The sequence below is a fragment of the Neopsephotus bourkii genome, unplaced genomic scaffold, assembly GCF_033783945.1.
Source record: "Neopsephotus bourkii isolate Nb327-2 ecotype Australia unplaced genomic scaffold, CSIRO-AGI_Nbou_v1 NB_1768, whole genome shotgun sequence".
NCBI classification, from domain to species: Eukaryota; Metazoa; Chordata; class Aves; order Psittaciformes; family Psittacidae; genus Neopsephotus; species Neopsephotus bourkii.
In genome coordinates, this window is record NW_026902242.1 from 8,797,294 (window position 1) to 8,824,104 (window position 26,811).

Below are 26,811 nucleotides of genomic sequence, written 5' to 3' on the forward strand. Positions count from 1 at the left end.
AGCTGTGAAGAAGCACCTTGTAGAGATCACGTTTGTCTGTGCTGAAATTCCAGAGCTATTTCTTAGTCCGAGTATTCCAAAACATTAAGCTCCTCTTCAACTGTGCTAAGTTCTTCCAGAACAATAAGCAAACATACACTGAGAGGAAGTGAACAACAGCGCTCTCAAATCTGCTCACTAAGCTTCCTATCAGTTCCTTCCAGCACCACCCTAAACGATGGCTCCTTACCAAGATGGATGTAAGAAGCCTCTGCAGTGGATTAAGGAACTCAACCACAAACATAAATCACTGAGCAGTGTGCCAAGTAAATAAGCTGTGCAGGACTGCAAGGCTAAATCCACTCTAAACTTAGAGTAGTTGAAAGGCCTCCTCTTCCACAGTACATGATAGACCAAGTCTTCAGAAGGGTCCTTTTCCATACCATCAGAAGGAGTCTGGGTTATAAAGTGTCACCACCTTGGAGAAACTATCAGCCAAGCATGTGGCATGGTTAAGACAAGACCCACGAATTACTGTTACTGTGGTCATGCCTCAGGCTGTCCATGGATACCTCCAGGAAACACATCCGTGCAGTCGGAGGTATCTCTTGCAATAGCATCAAACCCAGTATTTACACAAAACACAAAAATGGGTGTTGGGACTCTCAAGTAAAGGGGTTTGGTCTCTACCTCTAAAACATCATAGGATCATAGAATCAGCCCGGTTGGAAAAGACCTTTAGAACTATCAAGTCCAACTGTACCCCAGCACTGCCAAGGCCACCACCAACCCATGTCACTGAGGGCCTCGTTGAACACTTCCAGGGGTGGTGACTCCATTACTTCCCTTTTTGATTTAGAAACAATCAATGTTGATCAAAACAGACCATAAACCAGATTCTGTCATTGCTAAAGAGGATCTCACAAGCACAGATCTGAGAGCACAGGGTTGGTTTCTTCCCCCACCTCCCCACAGGTTATTTGCAAGCAGGAATGCAAGCCCGTGAGAGGCTGTGAGAGCAGGCGTTTTCCAGAGCATGTCACAAAACACAAGGAGCAAAGTTCAGAGCCTGCTTATGTACATGTTCATCTGATAACAGCAAAACCTGTGTCCTGCCAACAAACCTGGAGCGTCACTGCCAGAGGGGCAGGCTCGGAGGTACCTGGGCCACGCACTGCAGGTCAGGAGGAATACATTCTGAAGGGCACACACTCAAAGCTTTCAACCTTAGCCAGGAGTGTGTCCGAGGGGTTCAGCTCCTCTCTGAAGAACTGCAATGAGGTTGCCTCTAAGTCGTTTAGGAACTAATAAAAGTATCTTGCAGAGGAGGAGCAGTGATACACACACATCACTGTTACAAAGATAGGATAAAGCCTTGATGAAGTCAGCCCCATAATTAGGATAACGTTCAACAACAAAAAACAGCAAAGAAATCAAACACAAGAGTTTCCCTGGAAACACCACAAAACTGCTCCTTTAAGCACCACAGGCAGATCATAGTGGGGTTTTTATCCAGCTGAAGAAAGCCTCTGTGCTTGCTTCAGATAGCTGTTCTGGCCTCCCTGAAATAACCTCCACAAGCACAGCGTGTCCAGGTGACAGCCTCTAAACTCACAAGACACAGGACCCTGCCATAGACACTAACAACAGCTTAATGGTACAAGCTGAAGCAGTTCGCACTGATATATATGGGTTTAGATGTATCTCCACTAGAGTCCAACAGGCTGAAGGGAAAGAATGGAAAGGCAATAAAAGCAGCACACGGGTTTTGCTGGGGGAAGCCCCCAGTGCACAACACCCATCCATCACTCACTGCTGGCCTCACTACTCGCTCAGCGCAGCCCTCACTGTTTGTTGCATTTGAATATCTCCGCAAGTACCTCTGAAATGGCAGAAGGCAGAGCCCATCCTCTCAGTCAAAGGGGAACCTGACCCTTCACAGGAGGCAAAATCGGTCTTGGGGTTCTTCTGTGAATGGACCGAAGACCCTTTTGAATGGCACTCATTAGTGCTGGGGCTGGCAGGAACTGTTTTATACCCCAGCTGATGAGCACCTGCACTGCTGCCAAGTCTGCTGATAAATAAAAAAGGATAGGAAAAGCCTGATGGCTTTTGAAAGAGGCAACAGAAACTCAGCGCTCAAGGCAGCAAACACCATTTGCAGTAACAAAGAGAGTTATGCTCAAGAGCAGCTCAGTGGTGGTGTTCAACCCAGTTTTCCTCTCCAACATCTGCTTTTAACAGCAGAGAAATCGATAGCACTAAAGGCAACTACGATCAAGCTGATGGGGAATGCTGCAAACTGTTCCAAACAGCTCTCCTCATTCACTCAGTTTATCACCAACAGCGCTCAGCTCTTCCAGCTCCAGGCATGCTCCCCTCCACCTCGGCTCTCCAAGTGGGAATGACGTTCATCAGAGGCAAGGCAGAAGACTAATTACAGTACACATTTCATCAGCAAAGGGACCCCAGGGAAAGGAGAGGAGAGGAGGGGGAATATAGCTCTTGGTTCTGTCACCTGAACAGCTTGTGTTTGTTAGTGTGGAAGTAAGCATGACACCAAACTGATGCCTATGGAGCGATTCACCCATTAACCTCACATCCGCCACAGTTCACACCCACCACCATTACTATGCACCATTAATATTTATAAGGGTGATGTGTCTCTGACAGGAACTTGTGCCTCCAACGACAACAGATGTTATACTGCTTATGAAAGAAACTACTCAAGCATCCCCAATGGACCTTGTCCATGCTCATCATGTCTTTATCCCATGCTCTGATTGTATTATCCATGGAGAGACTCGGTTAGCTACTACTGACTCAGGGCCAAGAACACGGATGGCAGCACACTTGCCTGTGGAGTCCTTAAAGCTTCTCAGAGTCATATTATGTCTTTGGGGATCATCTTCTAGTACCTGGAAACCTTTCAAATGCACCCGGTAGCTCTAACAGAAGCATTTAAGGCTTTCCTCAGCAGACTCCCCCATCTCGTAAGGATTTGCCACTTACCTGGGCCTCCAAAGCACACGCAAGCAGCTGAGGCTGCAGGGTGTTGCCTTTGCCACTGTCACCACAGCTGCATTACTGATCATACATGATCAATACAGAATTAAACCCTGCCATTATACGCTGCATTATACTGCTCCATGCATGGACTTGCAGCATCAGTGCAGCAAGGCACCAGTCCCATTACCTCTGCTAAAATTAAGCTGCTCCTTGGCTAAATTGTAATCTACACCAAGTGGGGGAGCACCAGCCTCTGGAAGGACAGAGCTCCCTGCTCTAGCAAGGGTTAAGCTCCCATCCTCCATTGAGGAGAAAGCAGTGCCCATACACCCCCCCATCAGCAGACAGCGGGGTGGGTTAAACTGGAAAGAATGAGACAGATAAGTCAAAGGGTTGGCCAAAATCTCCTTCAGGAACCACCATGTATGGGCAAGCACTGAGGTTTTAAACAAGGTATCTAAGGAACATTTTCTTTTTCGAGATCACAGTTGACATTTCCATTAAAATGCATGAGGTTACCATCACTCGCTTCACCTGATGAGGTGGAGCTTGTTTAAAGTAGCACCAAAATGTCACGTTATCCCTGTGGGCTAGAGCAGACAGACCTCATTGAGTCCCTCCTCCAGAACAGCAGCTCTAGTAATGCCCTCATGTTTATGGCACGTCCATTCTTCATCATGCCCAGCACAAACGGCTCCAGCATTTGTCAACACACTTTACCTGCAGCTTTCCACAGGAAACACAGAGAGAGACGCTGCAGAGTCCTGACACACCTGACCCATGCCTGAGGTGAATTCAGGAGCTTCTTTCCTAGGCTAACACTGCAGCAGCTCCAACCGAAGCTCGACCTGAAACACAACCAACACAAACGCAGTAGAGGCCTGACAGGTTTGGGGACTGCATCTGCAGCCACAGCAGTGCAATGTTTCTGCTCTAAATCAGCAGTTCACACCAGTGTGAAACACACTGTTTGAGCATCCCTGATTACACATGCTAGGAAAGGGCAAGATTTCTCTGCAGAGAGCAAGCTTCCACCTCTTGGAGCTCAGCTTTTGCTATGTGGTCACATACATTCAGTGTAACTGTACACTTTATAAACAGACATGTGTTTGTTCACATCTGCTGACCTTTCCTGCCTAGTTTTGTTTCAGAACAAAGCTGGCTCCTTCAGAATCATGACACCCATTACTTTGCTGTCATTTGCACCCGTACAATTGTCTTCCTCCTTCCCAATTAGGCTAACTATGAAGAAACTATATACAAAAAGCAATCACAGGTGAGTCTACTTGCTTAAAGACACAGCTGTTATGTACCTGGCTTGGCTTAAACAGCATTTCTGTTTAGTCAGTGTTAATGGTATTAATGGTATTAATGAAAAGGAAAAGCCAGTTTCCACACTGCATTACACGGAGCACTGGGTGCATCAGAAGTGGAAGGGCAGATTTAGTCACCCAGCCCCAGGTACATCCCTTTCTGCTCCTGCCTGGTGCAAGGAAATGTCAGCTACAGAGCAAACTCTGTCAAAATCCAAAAGTTGTTGCTTCTGATAAAAGGAAGAAACATAACAGAAGCACCTTTCTGAAAATAAAATCTCCCATCCATGGCGATCCAAGAAGCAGAGCAGCCTGAGCTGAGGTCTCCAGCCAAGAGATCCCATGTGCTGGCTTTACTATAGAACGCTTTAAAGGACCTTAAAGCTCATCCAGTTCCAACCCCTGCCACACCTTCCACTAGAGCAGGTTGCTCCAAGCCCCTGTGTCCAACCTGGCCCTGAACACTGCCAGGGATGGGGCAGCCACAGCTTCTCTGGGCACCCTGTGCCAGCGCCTCAGCATCCTCACAGGGAAGAATTTCTGCCTAATGTCTCATCTCAGTCTCCTCTCTGTCAGGTTAAAGCCTTTCCGGTTTCTCCTGTCCCTACAGGCCCTTGTCCAAAGCCCCTCTCCAGGTTTCTTGTAGCCCCTTTAGGCACTGGAGCTGCTCTAAGCAGCTTTAAGATCCTCTTCTCCAGGCTGAACTCTGGAGCTCTCTCAGCCTGTCTCTGTAGCTGAGGTTCTCCAGTGTAATCTCCCTGCTGTGCTCCTCTGCAGAAAGACATTGCTGGACATCTCTATCCCGCTTTGCTCTTTTATCCGACATAGATCAGCATATCGCACGCACAGCACTTTGGAGCTGAAAAGCAGCATTAAGTTATAGCTGGACTAAGGAGCTACCCCGACCTGTCCCAGCATACATGCCATTAGCCGCTGGACCACGCGGTACGAGTCAGACACCGACCGACACACACGGACCAATAAAGCAATAGGGATGGGGATCCCGGGCTCCCTGCACCGCTGCGGGTGCACCCAGACCCCTCCGCAAGGAAAACTTCAGCACCACCGAACCCAGGAGGTTTCCCGGGCTTTGGAACAGAGCATTAGAGCTGGAGCGAGAGGGGAGCTATGCCGGACACGTACAGCGAGGCTCAGCGAGCAGCCCCGCGCCGGCGATGCCGATTGAAGCGGGGGGAACGCGTCTCCCGTTTCCTCGGGCGGCAAAAATATGACCTGCATTAGAGAGGAGAATAAAGGGAAGGAAACAAAGGAGCGGGAGCCAACACCTGTCGCTCTCCTCGGGGATGAGCCCTAGCGCTTTTATGTGCCTCAGCCTGCTGCGGAACCGCAGCTGCCAACTGCCATCAGCATCAAGTTACCCGCACAAAGCTGCCTGCACTCCGCTTTCAGCCGCACGGGAGGCGGGGGGCTGCGAGCCGACGTGGGGCGGCACCGACCGCTCAGCCAGGGTGCTGCACGGCCCTGCCGCGGGCCCCGAAACGAGCTCCCAAACCGCACCCCGCCACTAGAGAAGCCTGCTATGCACTGGACGGGGACAGGACAAGACGACCGGACCCACCATCAGCTCAGGGCTCAATCCGGTCTCTCTCAGCCCCAAGCTGCTGCTGACACCCGGCCATCCCCACCTGCAGCCATAACCGCTGCCGGTAGCAAGGGGCACCGGCGGCTGCGGGCTGATGGGCGGACAGAAGCAGGCTCACGCCTCCCCCTGCTCTGAGCCTAAAAAATGGTGGAAAGCTGGGGTGTTGCGGGAGGAGGGAAGACGCTTCCATGCCCCAGCGCTTTGAGGAAGCTGCCCCATTGGAGAAGTAACGTCCCCTCCCCAGCGCCCTCGGGGGGCGAAGCGCAGCCGGACCCGACCCCATAGCGCCGGCGGGGCCCCTGCGGGTAGCGCGCACGGCGCCCCCCACCCCGGAGCAGACAAAGCGGCCGCCTGCCATTGGCCCGTTCAGCCCACGCTGCGGCAGCGGTAGCGCGGAGCGGCCAATGGGCGCGCTGAGCAGCAGCGCGCAGGCTATAAGTATGGCGGCGCGGTGGGGCGGGGAGCGCAGCGGGGCAGAGCATCTCGGGTGGGCCGTGCGGCGCCGCGCCATGGCGCCCTCGTTACGGCACGGCAAGGGCCGCCCGCCTCGGGACAGGGCCGATAGAAAGGTGAGCGGCGGCGCCGGGAGGGCGGTGGGGGCTGGAGGGAGGGAGGGCTGACGGCGCTGTTGTCCCCGCAGACAAGGAAGCCGCTGGTGGAGAAGAAGCGCCGGGCGCGGATCAACGAGAGCCTGCAGGAGCTGCGGTCGCTGCTGGCCGACAGCGAGGTGAGTGAGGAGGGGCGGCGAGGCGGGTCGGGCTGGTGCGGGGCGGCGGGGCCGTGCTGACGGCCGCGGCGCCCCATCGCAGTTTCAGACGAAGCTGGAGAACGCGGAGGTGCTGGAGCTGACGGTGCGGCGGGTGCAGGCCGTGCTGGAGCGCCGCTCGCTCGGTGAGTGCCGGTGGGGCGGCGGTGGGGCCCGGCGCGGCCCGGCCCGGCCCCGGCCTCACACTGCTCCCTTCTCTGTCTCCCGCGGCGCGCAGAGGGCGGGCGGCTGCACCGTGAGGCCAGCGAGCGGTTCGCTGCCGGGTACATCCAGTGCATGCATGAGGTGCACACCTTCGTGTCCAGCTGCCCCGGCATCGACGCCACCACGGCGGCCGAGCTGCTGAACCACCTGCTGGAGTCCATGCCCCTCAGCGACGGCGGCTGCCCGGACTCGGTCACGGACCTTGGGGCAGATCCCACCGCGCTCAGCCTCTCGCTCGGCAGCGAGGTGCTGGCCCCGGGCCTCCCTGCCTTGGCACCCTCACCCTCTCCCAGCGAAGAGATCTGCTCCGACTCGGACGAGGCGGAAGCCGAGCCGGGCCAGACCTCCACTGATGGACTGGATGCTTCCCAGACGCATGGCCTGCCTTCGCCTTGCTTACCCAAATCCATGTGGAGACCTTGGTAAGGGAAGGGTACCCAGGAATCGGCGCAGACCTACCTAGCGGGGAGAGCAGCCGGGCACTGTGCTGCCCTATGGCACTCTGAGCAGCGCGGGGGACTGCCGGCGGGCATCGCTGCACTTCGGGACTGCATCAGCGGCACTGTTACACTGTCAGGCCCTGACAGGCTAATAGCTAAACGCGTTAACATTTCATCCGTGTGCGTGTGTGGCGTTTTGTAACTTTAGGGGTTGTTTCTATGAGGTTGGGGGAGGGGCGGGGTAAGGGAGTTGGTCTTTAGTAGCAAAGCTCTTTGGTGGATACACAGCAGTTATTTTATAACCCTGTTTCTTGGCCCTTATAAGTGGCCGTGAAATCACTGCTTTTTTCTTAAGAAGAAGCCCTTGTGCATCTTAAATCATGATGGTTAACTCCATGAGAAGCTTGGGTCTGCATGCACAGTTTTAAGTGTTCTAGTGATAGCAAAGACCCCTGAAAGGGGTTGGTGTGGTTAGCATCTGTCCTTGGTAGCCTAGAGTCCCACCTTCAGTGAAGGAGGAGGAAAAGCTTAGAGACCTGGTGGAATTAGGCAAACATAAAAGATACCGGTGGCAGGGTGCCTTTTAGAGATGAGTGTCTTTATGCACATTTTGCTTTTAGCACAATTGAGTTTATTGTGACTTTTTGTATATTAGGGTGTCAAATGTTTTTTATTTTTAATCTTTAATAAAAAAATACTGAATTCAAAACTGATGCCAGGTGTTCTGCGGTCTGATATACTTCCAACTGGCTTAAAAGTACTGTTTCCTACTAACAAATGTGTGTATTATGGAAACAATGCTGGCAATTAAGCACTTAATTCCTGTACTAAGCATTGTTAGCTCAACTATTCGAATTCAAATGTTGCTTTTGCTTAATCCTCGAAGACACTTAAGTTACTGCAGTGAACAAGGTCATGCTGACAGAAGGTGGACTTAAGGCCCTGGGATTTTCTGGGCTAGTTTATCTGGATGCCAGTCTCAAACCTACTGTACTTGATCTTCCTTCTGAAGGTGTTGCTCATGCATCTACACAGCCCGAACTTAAGAAGTGCTAGGCACAACCTGCCCTGGGGCATGGCTTCACAGAGGTTGGAGGGTTATTTTGGTTGGTAGGAGTCTGGTTAGGTATTTCCGGTTGGTTTTGTTTTGTCTTTTGAATACAAAGTGAAATAAGAGTGTGCAGTGGATTTGTGAAGTGTTAAAAGCCATGTTTTTCGGGGGCTAGGCAGGGGACCCTCACCATTTTTGTATGTGGAGTTTGACGTTTCCCCTGTTCCTGCTTTTTTGGGGGTGCCATCTTATTTATGCTATCATAATACCTTGCAGAGAGCTGACACTGTAAAGAAAAAGAGGATTGTAAAGTTGCTTAACACATGGAAGTTCCTAAACACAGGACAAGCAAGAAAGGAAGCAACCCAACTACCAAGGGACTAGACATGTACCTCTGTTTTGTTAACAACCCTCTGGAACAATAAAAATGGAAACTAAGATATTGTGAAGACCTCTCCTTTGTAATTTTCTTCAAAGTGTTCTTATTCAGAGATGGCCATCAGATACGTTGGTTCTTCTCATCCCCTTTTCTGCTAAATTCCCTTTGAACTGGGGAAAGAACAGCAAAACCCAGTCGAGCAGGGGGAGGCCAGAGCTGCTGTAGTGACCTTCCTGGTTTAGGGAGGGAGGTTAGCAGTCTGAAGTGTAAATGAAGGAGGAGCCTGGGACACTTGCACTAAAAGTAATACCCTACACCCAAGATGACCTCTTCTTGGACCTCTCTAGCCTCAGTAGGAGACCAGGTTTCTGTTTTTAAAGCTACTTGCCCCATGTATCACATACTGCTTGATACCTCCCTCTCCACAATTAGCCCAGATAACAATACCTCACTGTAATCACCAAGGGAATCACACATTCCTGTGTGTCACACTGCTACACTAACACAGTCCTTTGCTTTTTCCCAGCTAGAAAATGCCCCCTTCTATAAGGTGCTCTCAAAAGGGAGGTAAAGCCAGAGCCTGTTTCCTTAACAGCAGCATCCCCAGCCTTGCCTGTGGCTCACAACTGCACTCATGCAATGCAGCATTGGGCTACACGTAGTTGTCCGAGGTGGCTGGCTTTGGGTGTGATGTGCAGGGTTGATCCTGCACTGGTGCAGCCACTCCAGTCCTGCTCCTGCAGGAACAGCCGAGGCGGCTTGGCTTAATTTCCATGAGATGAAAGACCCTGGTGTTAAGGCTCTTCTGTGGCACTCCAGTGGAAGCAAGTGCAAATCCTGACACTTTAGTGATAGAAACACAGCTAAGAGTCAACATAAGACATGCCAGCTTTGGTTCAGCAGTGAATGTGGGGTGGGCTGGCACCAAAGCCACCTTTACTAAGCAGTACTGCAGATGTGTTGCTTAATTTCTGTATTTGCCCTGGAGAACCAGCACTGAAGTTTGCTTTCCCCCTTTACCATTCCTGTGTGTATTGCTGATGGTGCTGTTCTTATCACACCTGGGGTAACCCTCACAGCTCCCTCCACATCTCATTCCCACTGCTGCAGAAAGAAGTGGGCAGAAGGGCTATGAACATGTGTAGCCATAGCTACCTGTATCCTCCCAAAGCCTGGATGGTTAGGAAAAGCCACAGCAGAGGGATAACAGGCCTTTCCCCTGAGCACTTCTCAGTCCTGTATTAACTGAAAAGAAACAGGTCAAAGCTGAAATATTAACAGGTTTTTTTAAGGGTCAAAATTAAGCATTTTAGAAATGTGTTTCTAAAATATGGCTGCTTGGGTTTGGGGGTTTTTAATCCACAAATTAGGTTCACAGAAAGTTTACATCCCCTGATGAGGTGTTGCTGGATTTCTCCATTTGCATTTCTGTACCTTACTGCAAAAGTGTCAAATCTGACACCTTCCTGACAAAGGCAGGAAGAGGTGAGCATTCTGGAAGTGGGACTCGGGAAGGGGCAGTGGGGAGAAAAAGGAAGGTTTCCAGCAGCTCTGATGAAAAAGCAGAGAAACCTTTTCAAGTCTTCCTTTATAGAAACTGCCTTTATTCTTCTCCACTCCAAAGTAATACAAACAGACTATCTGATCTGACAGTACACCACTTTGTAAAAGAGGAGAGGAACAGCACGCTAACAGGAGGACTTATTTGATATGCAGCAGCAGAATAATAGAAAGAAGGGCTCGCTTTCACCTCTCTGTGTATGTCACTCACCCACCTGTTGCAGGAGAAAACTGCTCCTTGTTATACCAGGTCACCTGGTAGTATTTATGGTCCAAACCTTCTCCTAACCTCTTGCCAACACATACCAGGTCTTTTGTTGGAGCCCTCAGGCCAGCAGGGAAGAATTAAGCTGTCAGACTGTCCAAATCAACTTATGTCTTTATCTCCCACTAGCAAGTATCATGTACTCTACGTCTACTCTGCTCAAGTATCATCCCCTCAAGTATCATGCTCTCTACAGAGCTTTCCTCTCCAAATAAATACATTTTTCAGTCTCTATTCAAATGAAACAAATAGAATAATAAAAACCCAAATCAGGCCATCCCTCAGCAGCAGGTTTAAGGGATGCACAGACAGCATGAGGGGAATTTCTGCTACAGAAAGTATGGATAGGACCTGGGAGAACACCATCTTGCTCCACAGATGGGCACAATGGTTTGAACAAGCACATGCAAAACTCAAGGATCCAAACCACCTGCTAATCCACGTGTCTTAACCAGAAGCCTATCCTCCTGCTTCCTGAGACAGGTTTTCATTTCCTGGCATGAGATGCCTGGTTCCAAGTTGCATTTACACTTTTTGTTACAGAGACTTCCTGACTCCACGGTTATCTGAAGGGATAGGGTCACTAAACTGTGTTCCTTAAGCCTCTCAGGCTTCTAAATGAACGAAGCTAAAGAGGAGCGGAAAAAAGTCTCCCTCCTTGCATGGGATTTTTAGCTTCCTATACAACATTAGCATTTGATTGCACTGCATTTTAAGAAGGTTAAGAAAAATTACAAACCCAAAGCTAGTGTAGAAAGCATGCAAACATGAAAATACACCTTGCAGCAAGACACTTGTAGCTTAATTTAGTTTAACAAGATGATGAGTGAGGGTGATTTGATTCCTCATAGTGCATCTGTTACATTATACGTATGTTATATTGCTCACTTAGCAGCTGAGGAAGTCATGGGTTCAAAAAGTCTTTTAATCCAATAAAACAGAGCCTTAAATGCCAAGAGCTATGTAGCAGGTCCAAGCTGTTTGAAATGAGAAGGAAAAAGATGGAAATTAGATACTGGAAGAAGCCATGAATTTCCTTTCTCTTAATGTCACCTGGTAAAGAAACACAGTGCAAATACAAGTTGCTTTGGCTACAAAAATAACCCTATAGTAAAACAACATACAAGCAATTATATCAGCTGATCTCTTCTGGCCTTCAGTGTAAAACAACCTCAATTTGGGTTTGTTTTTTTTAGCTTTTACGTTGATCTCAGGCTAAAATATAACTTGGAAGCAAGGTGAGTCGTTTTCTTTGCATCTGAGACCTAGGGCATCTGCAAACAGATAGCTTCAGGAATTGCCCAGGTTCATTCACTCTCAGCTGAACTCTGCAAAGCTCCAAGCCTATTTAAGCACAAAGTAAAGCAGCCTAACCTAAAACCACCATCAAAGAGGCATACTTTCAAGCATCCTTAGAAAGATGTGCCCATTGAGAGGAAAGGGAAATTACTGAGCAACACCCAGAGCCAGCATATCCACTCAGATGTGTTTTTCCAAATGGGATTCAGCTTCTAGTGGCTGACTGCCACTGCAGTCCTGCTGCATTTTGAGGTTTGGACTGTCCATGGCAGAGACACACACTAGTAAAACTGTAGAATTTCGTTCTCCTTAACCTAAACTGAGATCACCAGAACCAATCTGTGCTAAGCAAAGTCACTATAAAACTCCTTCCATTATCACCATGTAACAGCCTTTGCAATCTGTGTTCCACAGATGGAGAAGGGGAGGAAAAAAAAAAAGCCTACAAGAGACATCAACTGCATTATCAGCCCCATCAAACTTTTCTAACCATGTACTTCACCAAGGCCCAAATCACCTGTTTCTAGTGAATTTGCCTCCTTTGGGCATGCAAATGCTACCTGGTGCTTATGACCAGCCTTCATAAAACAAGGCTGCCCTCATTACTCACAGCAGACCCCCAAACATAGGTGGTACCTACCCACATATTGCTCCTTTCCATAAAGCAACATACACAGACTCCTTCCCTGCTCAACAGGCTCCCAAACAGACACCTGCAGAGCACCAGGAGTCCAAGACCATATTATACACATATGGGCCTGTTCCAGGTTCTAGCCTTCACAGCAAAGGATGGATTTGTTCTCCTGGTCAGAGAACAAATGTAAATGAATGCCCTCATCCAAAGGGAGCGCACAGCTTCTTACCCAATCCAGGATTCTGGAGCAAGTCTCTGCTGAGTAGCTGCTACTCTCAAGCCTCCCACTCACTGACCCCTTCACTGAATAGGCAGTTTCTTCATAAGCCAACACAGGTTCTCAGTGAAGTCTGTGAAAGCAACATACAAGTAAGAATGATCTGCTTCTCAGGAGCTCTGGGATGCCTGTGCAGAGTGCCCAGAATGGCCCGTAGCTCATGGAAAGCTTTATCTGAAGTGACACATAACTCGTGAACGTCTTCAACGTGCTTGGTCTCTAAAAGAGGGTTAAGACCCAGACGGCACAACTATTCCCACATCATACCTTATGTGCCCCATGCAGATTACAGAATCCCAGACTGGTTTGAGTTGGAAGGGACCTTAAAGCTCATCCAGTTCTAACCCTCTGCCATGGGCAGGGGCACCTTCCACTAGAGCAGGTTGCTCCAAGCCCCTGTATCTAACCTGGCCTTGAACATTGCCAGGGATGGGGCAGCCACAGCTTCTCTGGGCACCCTGTGCCAGTGCCTCAGCACCCTCACAGGGAAGAATTTCTTCCCAATGTCTAATCTAAATCTCCCTCTCATCATCTTAAACAGGGGCAGATCCAGGTGTAGGACCTTGCACTTGGCATTGCTGAACTTGACGAGGTTCACACAGTCCCACCTTTCCAGCCTGTCCAGGGCCCTCTGTATTCCATCCCTTCCCTCCAGTGTGCTGGCCACACCACACAGCCTGGTGGTGTTGTCAAACTGCTGAGGGTGCACTGATCCCACTGTCCCACTGACAATGCACAGGAGCAGCTGCCCAGAGCACCACTGTCATACAGACAACAGGGACAACCAAGCCAACCAACAACTCTTTGCAGTGCAAGCTTTTCTGCTGTGGTGTGTTACCTGCAGCACTGAGCAGCCCAGTGGTGCCCATGCTGGCTGCCATGGAGCAGAGCCAGTCAGGGTGACTCAGTTAGCAGCAGGGCAGACTGCACTTTCAATTGCTGCAGGAAGCAGGAACAATGATTCACATCCTCCAGCCAACGCCGAACCAGAGCATCGCTTCAAGGCTACAAAACTCCAGTGACAAAAAGGGAGTCTTCAAAATACAATGCAAAAACCCAAGATCCTGATGCTCCGTGCTTACTGAAGAGTCTGTTCCCACCCTGTTCCATTCCAGAAGCAGTGCTCCTCTATTTGCAAAATCATCATCTACTCCTTGAGCCCCTTTTAAAAACAGAAAACTAACAACAATAAAGACAACCCCAAACCACACCAACCAGATTCTTACCTGCTTTTTTGCATTTCCAGGGAGGACCAAGTAGTAATATCTGCCTATCTGCCACCTTAACACCTTGGGAATGATTTTATTTATTGAAGTTTAAAAGATGCAACAAAAGCAATATTATACTGATTCAAGGTAAAAATTTTATTGACTAACTGGCCAATTCAGCTAAGACACCCCCCCCCCCCATCTGCTTAAAATTTATGTTATGAAGTCTATGACTAAAACATTATGAGACTCAGGTACTAGGTAAAACACTAAGGTTTTGCATAAATTGCAAGTGTTGATGTATCTAGGGTGAATGTCAGATACATGCGCTCTATCTTCTTACTCTTATTTGGTCACCCAAATGGATTTTTGTAAGTCCCATCTGACCCTGAACACTTCAGAGATGAGTCCTCCTTGGCCAGTCTAGCATGGCCACACATGCATGTAAAGGTAACAGATGTGGACGACCTAGGCCAGATGGCAAATGAAATATGCAAACAGACAAAGAGTGTCATGTAAAAGAAGCAAATCAGGAAAGAAAAAAAATATGCATTCAAGCATGGTTTGGTTTGGTTTAGTTGTGGGCTTCCTGTTCTTCCCCTTTTCCTCCCAACGAGCATGCTTCTGTGCTGCCTGCTGTGGGGTGATGGAGCACCACAGTGCTGGAAACACCAAGTGGATTCTCAAGTTCTACCTCCCTTCTTGTATACACTAGATGCCATGCATGTTACTTTTACATCTTGTACACTTTAGACTCTTTAGTTTAGCAAGCGTTCTGTTAGTTGTTTTTACAATACAGTATACACAGGCAGTCACTAAGTCATTCAACACATTGGATTGCCTGTAACAAGCAGGTCCTTGCAACAAGAAAAACAGCAATGGTTGGCCAAGCAAGAAGTAAGGGATTGCACTGTGGATCCCAGTTCGTTTTGCCACTTTTGGGAAAACCTATCAGTTGGTGGGGGATTCTCCTGCTAAGTGTGTGGCATTCATCTTTCCTCCATTTCTTGCTGATGAGGAACCAAAGCAAAAACTTGTTGCTTACCATACATTCCCCCCTAGAAATGCAGCAGAATCCTACAATGTAATTGGAAGGATTCATCTCTCTGGCCCAAATTAGAAGATTTTGACATTTTCTATTGCTGAAACACATCAGTGTGTTCAGCCTCACTCCATTTCCTGTTAGATTCCCACTAATGGGCAGAAAATCAGGACTGCTGGGAAGTAGCAAGGGAGCCTACCTGCTACCACTGGTTTGTTTGCTGTAGCGCTTGTAACCATGGCATCTGAGCAGTGAGAAATACAAACCATGCACCTTCAGAAGCGGAAAGGCTTCCACTTCCCCTGTCCTTCCCCTGAAACAAGAGAATATCGTATTTTACATGCTTTGTTCTTACTGGGCTTGTCTTTAGAGCACACTGAACATTAAGAAACTCTTCCGACAAAGTTATTTCATACTTTGCTTTCAATAAAGCCATAAACAGATGCAAGTGGCCCAGTTGCTACTTTGGGGTTTGATTTTCAAAAGACAACAAAATCTGGTGTCTGGATACGTCATTTTGGTTTGACTCAGTTTCTAAACATTACTTCTAGAGTCCAGAGATATACAGAGACTGTGTCAATTCAGGAACACAGCTTAGCAGAGAACCTGAGGAAACAAAGCCCCCATGGAATTGGGCTCTGCAAACAAAAGCTCCAAGCATTACTTTTTCCTCTGTCCTCCTATATTTTTTTCTCTTTGTTCTTTTTCTCTAGATTTAGGGCAATTCCAACCTTTCCTGTTTTGACAACTTTCTCATCTGTTATGACCACAGCTCAGAGAGGCAGATTTAACCCCTGTGCCTTCCTTTAGTGTCTGTATTCTAACAACTCCCCATTTCCATTCAACTAAACTGTTCCTAAAGTTCCAAATATTCACATGACTCAATACTCATTTTCATCTCTTTCTCAAGTTCTCCCTCTGAAGAGGAACTGTTACAGCTCACCTAGAGAAAGAGAGAACAGTTTTGCTGTTGATAAAGCTATTTTTAAGACATAGTGGTAAGCAATTTCAAAGAAGAGGCAGTGCCCTTTGGAATTGTGTTGTTACCCTCTTCCTCCAATTCTTTCAGGAAAGCCACAAACTAGAGTGCAACAACCCAAATGTTTCCAGAGCAGAAAACTGTCACCTGCTATATATATAGCCCAGGTATCTCAGCTCAGCCCCAGTCTTATCCAACAGGCTTAGAGGTATGGCAACACACGATTCTTGGAAGGCTGTGGATACCTTTCATTACAGCAATTCATTCTCAATAAGGTTTGGCAATCAGCTTCTAGTCATTACTATAAAGTCTGCAAGGCTTGGAGAAGGCTGTTAGCATCCATACTCCTGGGAACAGCCCTGCAGAACAAATAATACAGATTTTTCTCTCACCCCCAATCAAAATCTCCCCAAATTTTGTATCTTAGAGTTTTGAAAGTCCTCTTTGGAAACGCCTGAATGAGCAGGTCAGACTGTACAAACCAGCTAGGTGATAAATACCACCTCCATTTACAGACCCTTCTTAAAATATATTAGAGGCAGTTCTGGACTTCCTGAACTCATTTACTGCAGGCTCATTCCAGCTCATAAAGGATTTACATTACAGTGGCCAAGGTATCTTGACCCTCCTCTGCATTACTTCAATTTATGCCCTCAGAAGACCCTATGGGCAGCACCACTCTTCAACAGCTTCCTGAGCATCTGAGCCCTTTGACCCTGTCAAATACATTCAAAAAGACTCTACCTGTGAAGCTGCTGCTGTCAGCCTAATGACCAAAAGTTAACACCATAAATTTCACAAGCATATGAACGCTAAATTAAGTGACAAAGGCAGTTGTCAATCACTTCATCAAACTAATTCTGTCACTAAGTGCAATCTGCAAAGCCGTTTACAGTATGCAGTCCAGTTCCATTTGTACCATTCTGCTGTAAAATCAATTCAAGACTATAAAGGGTTCAATCACATTAGGATACAGACACCTTTATGTTGCTAATCTGTTAGCTAATAGAATATCAAACTTCTTAACCCCCCCCCAGATTTTCCTTAAAAATCCAAACCAGAAATCCCAGAAATTTACATTCTTTTAAGACTTAAGCATCACTCATAATGGCAGAGTACATACAGGGAAGGAATTTTAGGTGGACTGATAGGGCTGACAAAACAACCTTCTTTCCAAGTGCTTTCATAATCAGGCCTTTATAGTTGATCTCATTTAAATTCACTGCTCATGCAATGCAAAGTAATTATGAAAAGAATATTAAATACCCTGCCTGACTACATCCAAAGCTTTAGGAGCCTTCAAAGAAGTTTGGTAACCATCTTTTTATATACACACAGCTAAAGACACCGGCAGAGCTTCCTGGTTCTTTACATGATATGGGAATCCTTCTTGCTGCCACGTGATTTCAGCAGTTGAAAGTTTCACGTGTTAAATGGACTAAAAGCTGATGCTTTTCAGCAACCTATTTCCCTTTTCCAAGCAGAAAGTTTACATTTGCATTCCCTGTCATCGGGCCAATGTCTCTTCATTACAAATATTATCATCCTTATTTGAAATTCAAGCCACGGTTCCTTGCATCAAGCAACATCATAGCAAACTCAGCAGCCTCAAAATACAAGCAGCTGAATAGAGAGGAAAATAGAGGTGGCAAAACTGGCAAATATGACTGCAGGACACCAGTGACACCTAGGGGCTACTGAGGTGGGAGAAACTCGATGACAAAGCCTGTTCCCAACAGTCCTGCAGTGTACAGTAAGCAAGCCATTATGCTGAGGTGCTGGGAGAAGGCATGTCACACCAAGGAGGAGCACATGAATACCTGAAGCCACATTTAACTCTTAGTCTTATTTACAATTGCAAAAATAACCAGAAGCAGGATTGTGAAACATTACCTGGTAATTTACTGTAGCCACAGCACTTCAGTTCTCCCAGCATTATAGATTCATTGTCAAAACTTGCATCCAAATGGTAGCCCAATGCTTTCTCTGAGCTGCAGACACCTTGTGTATGTGTACAGCACTGAGGTGTAGTTCTGTAAACTGCTTCATCAATTCATCTCTCCTCTGCATGTTTAGCTAAGCAAGGAACAAAGGTGCTATTAAGACAGAACTGTTTTCAGGCTTCACATACACAAAACTGCTCATGTATTTAGGGTCAATCAGAAGACTTCAAAGGGACCTGGATGATGTGTTGAACCAGCATACTTAAAAATTGCATGTCTCAGCAACAGAGTACGCAAAACAACAATTCTATCCTTGGCGTGAAGGTAATTCACCTGTGTGGTGAACTGCTTTGTGGTCCAGAAACATCTTCATTTTGCTGCTCACAGAAACATCCAGGTTGCTCATGACCAAACTAGGGTTTGCATTACTTGTTCTGGTTTACAAAACCAGAAACCAGTCATGGCACAGAGAAAAATACCTAATGAGAGTCTCAACCTCAGTACCTCCTAAACTGGAGGGGTGCTTCATTAGAGCATCACTACTAAAACGACATTACTATTCAAGTGAGAAAACAGAAACCTTCAAGCCACTCACCTTCTTCACTCTTCAAAGCAGTAAACCTGTTCATGTTTTCAAAACAACTAGTCAATTTAAAGATTCAGTCTTCCACTTGACTACTGAACTTACAGGTCAGACAAGCTGGCAACAATTTTACTTCAGGACAATGCACCACAACTGACTCAGCAGCTTGCAAGTTCTTCTGCCTGAACAGTTCATATACTACCAGTCATGTATATATTTTTGCTTCTTACATGGAGTAGAGGCCTCAAGAAACAAAAAGGCAACTAAAAATATATCTGTTTTATTTACCAGTTTTCTAAAAAGCAAAGTCATAAAAATTAGTCACAAGTGGCAAAACCAAAATATATTGCACGGTGTACAGAAAAACATTGTTGACATGTTGACAAAGTGTCATCACAAATAAATCATCTTACAACAGTTTGGAAAAATTACAGCTTCAGAATCTTATCTATAAATGGAGGCATGTAGATTTAAAGTTACAGGAAAATATTTTAATACCACCCTGTAAATGCAAACACTTTAAGGATGCAAGATTAAGTCCTTAAGTAAGCACATCCACAAAATGCTCTAAATATACTTTTCTCTTCCTTCCACTAAGTTATGGTTACAAGATGGTCATCGAAAAAGAAAAAAACAACAACAAAAAAACCCTCAAAAAAAAAAAAAAAAGGAAAATGAGAACAAATTGAAAGTAACCAAAACAAAGCCAGAAAAAAGCATGCTAAAGCAAACAGGTTCAAAGTGGTTGAGAAGTCCCTGAAAGTAACTGGTGTAATTATGATGCGCTCCTTATATAAAGCTTTCATTTTTCCCAAACCCTGGTCCAATTAAAACTATTTGTGTTTACATGTAAAAATGGAGTATGTTTGCTATGTTGGTATAGCTGCACTGTTCCATTTAAGATTAAAACATTTAATACACCAGACTTGAACACCAACATTTGAAACTTTCTCATTCAGTTTATATTTACAGGTATTTAAATTTGACCTTGCTAAACTATTAAAGATGGGAATCAGATCTTGCTGGGTAGTGTTTCCCACTACATTTGAGAGACTTACGTTTTCAGCTGTAATTCCACTTGTTTCATCACAAGCTCAAACTCAGCTACCTGAAGAACCTGATCCCAATGCAAATTTCCTCATGACACTGTCCAATTAATAACTAATCACTTCGCACAAATTATTTCTCCCTCTAAGCAAACACCAGTCACTTCTGCATGGTTTGGTGGTGTCAGATCTATCACCACATCCTTTTTGTATGCAAAGAGAAATATTCTTATACAATGAAAATAACCTCAAATTTCAGCGAATATAAATGTTATTTGAATAAAAATGGAAACGCTTTCCATGAAAAATATTTTAAGACAAACATCTTAAAGTTAAGTGAATTTCTCCAGGTTGTTCCTTCCCAGGCCTAGAGCTGACATTTAGCAGTAATACAACTGAATGTCCACCAACCAATATATAGTTGTTCTTTCTCTTCCCACATCCAACATGTACAAACAGCACAAGAACATAAAGTACACATATTCAAGTCAATACAATCTCAGAGGCATTGAAATTAAATCCTTGACAGCAAAGGATTCCAGCCACACTAAGTTTCAGATTATGCAATTCAAATATTGTGAAGGTCAACGCTATTCTCAAAATCACTTTGAGAATCACATTTTATAAGAACTATCTCCAAATGACAAGAAATGTCTAATCCTCTCTTGCCACATATAAGTTTGATGTTTGTTTAGCCACACACGGAAAACTGATGGCCAACCTCCTGACACAACAAATCAGAAATACAGGTTAAAGTCATACCAAGCTTTGTCTACCAATCACTGGAGCATATGCGCTCATCCTCTGTGGTCTTAGTTATTAAAATCTTTAAGCATAAAGATGTCTTGTGTATAAATTCTCAAAATGATGCTTCAAGGTAATAAACAGTTCATAGTATTGCAGCGTCCATTTAAATAAAAGGCTACAAAGTTGTCACACTCATCTGTACTTACACATTCGTGTGAATATTTTAACCCAAGACCATCTTTTAAATTTAGTTCAACATTTCTGAGACAGAAAAAGTTCCTACATTCAAAACTACAGGAAACAGAGGATGGGATCAACTGGTATGAGGAGGGCAAGTGTGAATTAATTTGCTTGAATGTTATTTCTCCTACGATGCTGGACCATTTCAAGTATTAAGAACAATGCTAGAGAGCCACTAAGCAAAACTGCTAGAACAACTTTTAGCGCTGAATCATTACCAAAAAGAGATTTGAAGACCTGTACGCATATAAGGGGATTTTCATTACTCATTAACCCACTCTACAAAAAACAGTAGGCATCAATGAAGGTTTCTATAGTTTGTAAAGAAATACTTGAGGCATGTAAGTGCAAAATACCAGTCTGTCTTTTTTAAAGAAAAGCTATACCATCTTCAACGATGTCCTTACTGGGAAGAGATTGCCACCATTTAAAAAGAGATTCGTTCACAAATGACTCTTCTAGAGCATGAAAAACACATTTGTTTTTATGAACTGGATTCATCTTGCTGGGTACAAGATTAAAACCACTATGGATCATCACTGTAGTTTTGAAGCAGCTTTGAAAACAACAGGCTCAAAGGCTATGTTTGTTCTTCACTGACTTGATTCAGGGAAACCAAGTTGTTTTCCCCACTGTCTTCAATCATTTCATTGAGGTCCATTTCATGGATTTCTTCATCATACGATGTATAAAAATTGCTCTGCATATTGTCCTCACAAAAAATACATTCCTATAAAAGAAAAAGTTATAGAAACATCCGTAAGTCACAAAGAAAAAGAACCCAATGCTCTTCCAAACAACTATTCATTTACATTTGATCCCTGATTCCAAGGGAACATTTACATCCATGCTACAACTATCAGATATATTCCTCTGTCCAGCTTTCCCCCACACGGTCATTTTATAACATATAGCAATCAATACAAGTAGTTGAGAACTCTACTGGGAGCAGTTATATCATACATCACTTACAATGCTGACATTTTCCATGCATTTCCAGTCACCTTTTCCACCATCTGATTGCTTAACCTTGCAGTAATATGTCCATGTCAGTTGCAGTGCGTAAGAGACTGAAGAAAATGTATGCTTACACAAGTTGCATCCTGAAGTATTAATGTTGCAGTAACATTAACATCAGGATTAGGATTCCACTCAACTGTTACACTGATTTTTGAAAGAGTCATGCGCAAAGAGAGTCTCTGCATTTGATACTGTATGTCCAAAAAAGCTACAAGTCATGGAAAGCTTAGGGAGAGGAGAATGCAACCACATACTGGTGCGTGACTAAGTAAAATACACAGACAACAAATAAAAGTGCAAAGATGCTTTGGGTTTTTGTTTCGTTGGGGCTTTTTTCCTTTGTTGCTTTTCAAGCCATTAATCCACTTACAGAATCAAGTCAAGAGATGACCCTGTGTGAGAGAAAAGCCTGATGGAAAAAAGAAAGAGTGCACTCCCGTCAATTCTGGGCTTTATAGAAAGGAATGAGCATCAATTTCTGCACACAAAATAAGAGATTTTTACATAGTGAAGTTTCTGGCTGTGTTGGTAAAGGATTTCAAATTGAGACAAAGAAATGAAATAGAACAGAACTTTCTTACACTCTATTCATCTCTGCTTGTAATTTCCCATTGGAAAGACGTCTTATGGTAAATTGAATCAAACCAGAAATCACTGCATGGAAGTCTGGATGCATTTTTTAATCTGTCTAATTGACCAAGCTTTCATAGCAACAGGAATGGAAAAGTTTGACATAGGCAGTTGATAGTTTACGCACTATTGTACATGCAAAAGTAACTAACTCATTTAAACTTACGGAATTAGTAACAGTTTTTGGCAGTCCACCTTGCTGGATCCATGGATGAACTTCAATCAACTCTCTTTTTTGTTCTTCTGTAAACTTCGGCTGTAGTTTCTGCATTTGCTTTAATTTCTGCTTATCTTCTTTTAAAACTGTTTCCAAATCTCTAAAATAAAATGTATTTAGAAATTGAGCTTCAGTTTCTGGGGTTTATGTCTATATAAGGATACACAGTCAAATACTAACATTTTTAAGACTATTTTTGTTCTGGATTGTTAAGGTTACAGATCTTATAAAGGAAGAAAAATAAGCATGGTTATTTTTTGCAGCTTCCTGCATTTGCAGACATCTTAATGCATTTCTGCTGGCTCATTGTCTTTTCAAATCCCATTAGGAAAATCAGTTTCCTTAGAGCTACTCAGGAAGTACAACTGGTGAAACCACCAAGAGCTCCAGTTTCCCTCTGCTGCAGTAAGTTCCATGTAGTTCCTCTTCAATGGGCAGAGAACCCAAAACAGACCATAGATGCACGTACAAGATAGTTAAGCAGAAGTAGCAAGTTATGATTAAGAAGGCTACAAAGAATGGATTAAACTTCAGGACTGAGAGGAAAAGGCTTAGAAAAATACTGCTCTATTTCAGCAGCCTAAGTTCTCTCTCCCCCTGGTGCTTTCCTTGATTCAGAAACATAAAAGCCTACACCACTCCAAACACTTACCAGCTGTACACCTCTATAAAGGATGACAACAGAAAGATAACAAGTTCTAAGAAACCCAGTAGTATTTCTGTTCCTTATAGCATCTCTCAGAACAGCTGGCTTTACACTTGGACATTACCTTCTGACAGCAAGCTTAATCCTTCTTATCACAATATCCTGGTTTATATCATGTTCTCTTTGGCAGGCTTTGCTACTCTTACAACCTGCTGGAATTCCCATCTATAGCTACAAAAACTATAAAACACTAAGGTATTTTTAAAATCGAAGGAAAAAATCTAAAGTTCCATGTTCTCTTGTATTTTTTCCCCATCATTCCCCTGCTTCTGTATTTTCAGAGCTTGTTTCAAAGGACCTGTCTTTACTTCCTATTGTTTTCAAAATACCACTCACTGCTCCCAAAAAATGCAATCAAGATGTAAAAACATCTGCAGACTTGTCACCCTCCCTCTCTCCCTGTATCTGCTCATAACTACTGAAGCAGGGTACATTTTTCAATAAACATTTTCAATTAGAAAGCTTATGATTTCCACCTTCTACTTACTTCTCCCATTAGAATGGGAATTTATGGAAAAGAAAGAACATGTGGAAATTAGCAACCCAGAAACAAAAGGTAGAGAAAGCAGCATGCCACTGAGCATGGCATCACAGGGACAAGGATTACAGTTTCCATACTACAAACCATCATTAGATCTAAGCACCCTTGCGAGGATCTAATGACTACAAGAATTTATAGGCAAGTAGTTACAAAACACTAACAACAGAACAGCTTCAAAACATACACAGTTAACTTCAACTGAATTGAACTGATCTAAAAATAGAGGTAAGCCCAAGCAAACAATTTTTACTTTTTGAGAACTTCTTTGTATAGTATAAAAAAGGATAAAAAGGAAGCAAGAGTTCTTCATGATGCTCATCTAAACATAAAAACCTATTTACTTCTACTGAAACAGAGATTCATATATATATTGCCTTCTGAATACCCTGCTCACCCCAACATATATACAGTTCATGAAGCACTACAAAACTGGAATTACCGTGAAGGTATCTGGTAAGTCATCATAACAGTGTCATCCGTGTTTGCCATCAAAAGCCATATAGGATCCTGAAGAACATACTTAATGAAGTGCTCACTTTCGTCTATCTCTGCCTTCATCTTGGTTTTATGATGGTTTTCTGAGGAATCAATACTCCCGAAGTATTTGCTGGTATGACTAGTTTCACTACTACCTTTAAAAAGAAATTTAAGTTTACATTATAGATTGTCAAGTACATAGATCATTTGAATGCTTTTCAGAACAGAAAAGATTAAAAAAAGAACTGAAAGTGTAAGTACAACCACTACTTTATTTCATTTATTTTTTAACAGAAGGAACTTCCACCCACAGGTATCTGCATCAATATTTTTAAAAGTCAAATTCTCAAGTTAGTCTCCATTAAATTTCTACAGAATAATTGACGTACATTAAAAACCTGAAATCAAACATGGAATCAAACAGTATTTTCATTTTTTCTGTCAACCTACAGATCATCTTAATTTCTATTTTACACAAAATTTAAAAGGATTCTATACTGTAAATCAAAAAAACTTCCATATTGTGTAATAAAAAAATAGAAATCAAGAATAAAACTATGCAATGAAGATTAAAGACAATACAGATTTTTACATAAAGCACTCCATGTTCTAGTGGTGCTTGCAACATTCAAACTCCCCCTAAAATCACACAATCATAGAATCCCAGACTGGTTTGGGCTGGAAGGGACCTTAAAGCTCATCCAGTTCCATCCCCTACTGCCATGGGCAGGGACACCTTCCACTAGACAGAACTGCTCCAAGCCCTCATCCAATACCAGCCCTCTCAGTCCATTTCCATAGCAAAGAAGCTCCAACCCTCAGAGCATCTCTGTGACCTCCTCTTTGCTCCAACAACTCCACATCCCTCTTCTGTTGTTGCTCCCAGAATTGGGAGCAGGACTGCAGGGGGTGCCTCACCAGAGCAGGGTAGAGGGGCATAATCCCTATCCTCAACTGCTGCTAAGACCTGCTGGCCAAAATGCTGAGAGTATTCACTGCCAGTGTTACCTGTTCTGCTCCCTGACATGCCACAGCCATTGGATCCAGACCCCAGAGACTCAGCAGCTGCAGATACAGCACTGCCTGAAGAAGCTGAACCAGTGCCTGAACATGCATCTTCTTGAAGTAAAATGTCAAGCAGGACACTAGACATGGAGAGTTCATCGCTATTTTGAGCGTCCATTGGAGACTCAGCCTAAGGATAAGGAGAGGGAAGAAAAAAGTTAAAAAACAAACAAAAAAAGAACAAACAAAAAAACCCACCAAAAAAAAAAAAAAACCAACACCTCAATGCCCCCCCAAACAAGAAAAGAATATCCCCAAAAATGAAAACCAAACCACAAGGCTAATTTATTACTAGTCATTTACATTTAGTATTAATTCATTTCACTTTATATTCTACCATGTTTATGCAGTTACTCAAAGAAAGGCAACCAACACCAACAACATATGCCAAGACCAACTAGGAATAACAAAGTAAACTGATAGGTAGACAGTGGTTTTTTTCGTTAGATTGAGATTTTAAGTTGATTTCCCTTACAAATAATATATATATATGTTCATATATATATATAGATAGTTTAGCGAGGAAGCAAGGAAGGCATTTATTATTCAGTTTTTACAGCCCCTTCTGTTCTAGACAACTCACATTTTACCCGAGCCATCTAAGATACACTACCAGTTGCTCCTATTAGAATCTACCTCAAGGAGATCTGTATCAACAGCCCATTACTGTTACTCCTCTTAATGCAGGATGAAAAAGAAGGTATTCCCAGATGCAAGCCTGCTTGGCAAGATTATTTATTTGTATGTTTTTAAGGGAAAGAGCATTAACTACACTGATTTCTAACATAAGTAAGCAAAACATCACTGCAATTCAGTTTGAAGTATTAGAAATGAAGGTTGGCAGAACTTAACAAAGCACATAATAATTGAAAGAACTAACTTTAACCTTTTAACTTTAACACAGTCCTAAAAAAATGCCCGTTGTCTAGTAAGTGATAAGGAAGATACAGGAAGTCACATTTTGCAGACTTTTAAACAGGAACTAACAGTTGAGGAAATTCAGAAGAATTTGCCAGCAAAATTGTTACTATTAAGTTTTGTTACCGAGCTTCTTTTAATCCAGCAGAGGCATCTCAGAGCATGCTGCAAGTTACAGACTGTCACAGATGCACTGTTATACCACAGCACAAGTCAGAAGTCCTTTTAGAGATAAGATTTCAGAGATGTTATGTTGCATGCAGAATACATCAGTCCGAACATGGCACTGCATGCATATATCCCTCAAAATTTCTCCTAAGTGGCATCATGTAATACCAGAGTGTGACAAGTTTTTTGCACTGCATAAAGTTTGGAAGCTTCTTTAGACAAACACAGATACAACAGCATCAGTTTTTTCTCTATTCTCGCTTCATTTGTCCCTCTTAGGAGTCATCAATAATACTGATTAAATAAATTATCTGGAAACTAACCAGGGAGAAAAGTTTAACAACGCATTTTACCACTTACTTACACTAGAACTCAGACATGTCTAAATTATAAGCCACCCCTTCCAGTGCCTGTTTTCCTTTTATCAGCAGCTAACCCAACTTCTGCTTTGTAACTGCACCATTAGATGCAGAGACCAGTTACAAACCACAGCACAAGAAAA

General features: G+C 44.1%; 2 protein-coding genes across 4 annotated transcripts in view; one reads left to right on the top strand and one right to left on the bottom strand.

Annotated features, from left to right (window-relative positions):
• The first annotated feature begins 6,318 nt into the window (after window positions 1-6,318).
• On the top strand, window positions 6,319-8,027 carry HES6 (hes family bHLH transcription factor 6). Its single transcript, XM_061378883.1, has 4 exons — window positions 6,319-6,473; window positions 6,545-6,631; window positions 6,714-6,795; window positions 6,888-8,027. The coding sequence occupies exons 1-4, from the start codon at window positions 6,345-6,347 to the stop codon at window positions 7,298-7,300; spliced, it is 711 nt and encodes a 236-aa protein (XP_061234867.1). The 5' UTR covers window positions 6,319-6,344; the 3' UTR covers window positions 7,301-8,027.
• A 10,771-nt stretch (window positions 8,028-18,798) lies between these two features.
• Window positions 18,799-26,811, bottom strand: part of PER2 (period circadian regulator 2) — a 49,827-nt gene continuing 41,814 nt past the window's right edge. For 2 of the 3 annotated variants that reach the window (XM_061378918.1, XM_061378919.1), the window contains 4 exons: window positions 25,167-25,353; window positions 24,121-24,313; window positions 22,384-22,534; window positions 18,799-21,297 (listed from right to left, as the gene is read on the bottom strand). In XM_061378918.1, coding sequence (XP_061234902.1) covers window positions 21,148-21,297; window positions 22,384-22,534; window positions 24,121-24,313; window positions 25,167-25,353 — 681 coding nt within the window. In that variant the 3' untranslated portion in view covers window positions 18,799-21,147. Of the gene's footprint in view, window positions 21,298-22,383; window positions 22,535-24,120; window positions 24,314-25,166; window positions 25,354-26,267; window positions 26,364-26,811 lie in introns of those variants that run through there. The other variant, XM_061378920.1, reaches the window with a different exon arrangement.

Excerpts from the sequence above, each read along its gene's own strand:
- HES6 (XM_061378883.1), top strand. The coding sequence starts at position 6,345 with ATGGCGGCGCGGTGGGGCGGGGAGCGCAGCGGGGCAGAGCATCTCGGG. Across the intron at positions 6,474-6,544 it reads GGGACAGGGCCGATAGAAAG|ACAAGGAAGCCGCTGGTGGA; the intron begins GTGAGCGGCGGC and ends TTGTCCCCGCAG. Across the intron at positions 6,632-6,713 it reads CGCTGCTGGCCGACAGCGAG|TTTCAGACGAAGCTGGAGAA; the intron begins GTGAGTGAGGAG and ends GCCCCATCGCAG.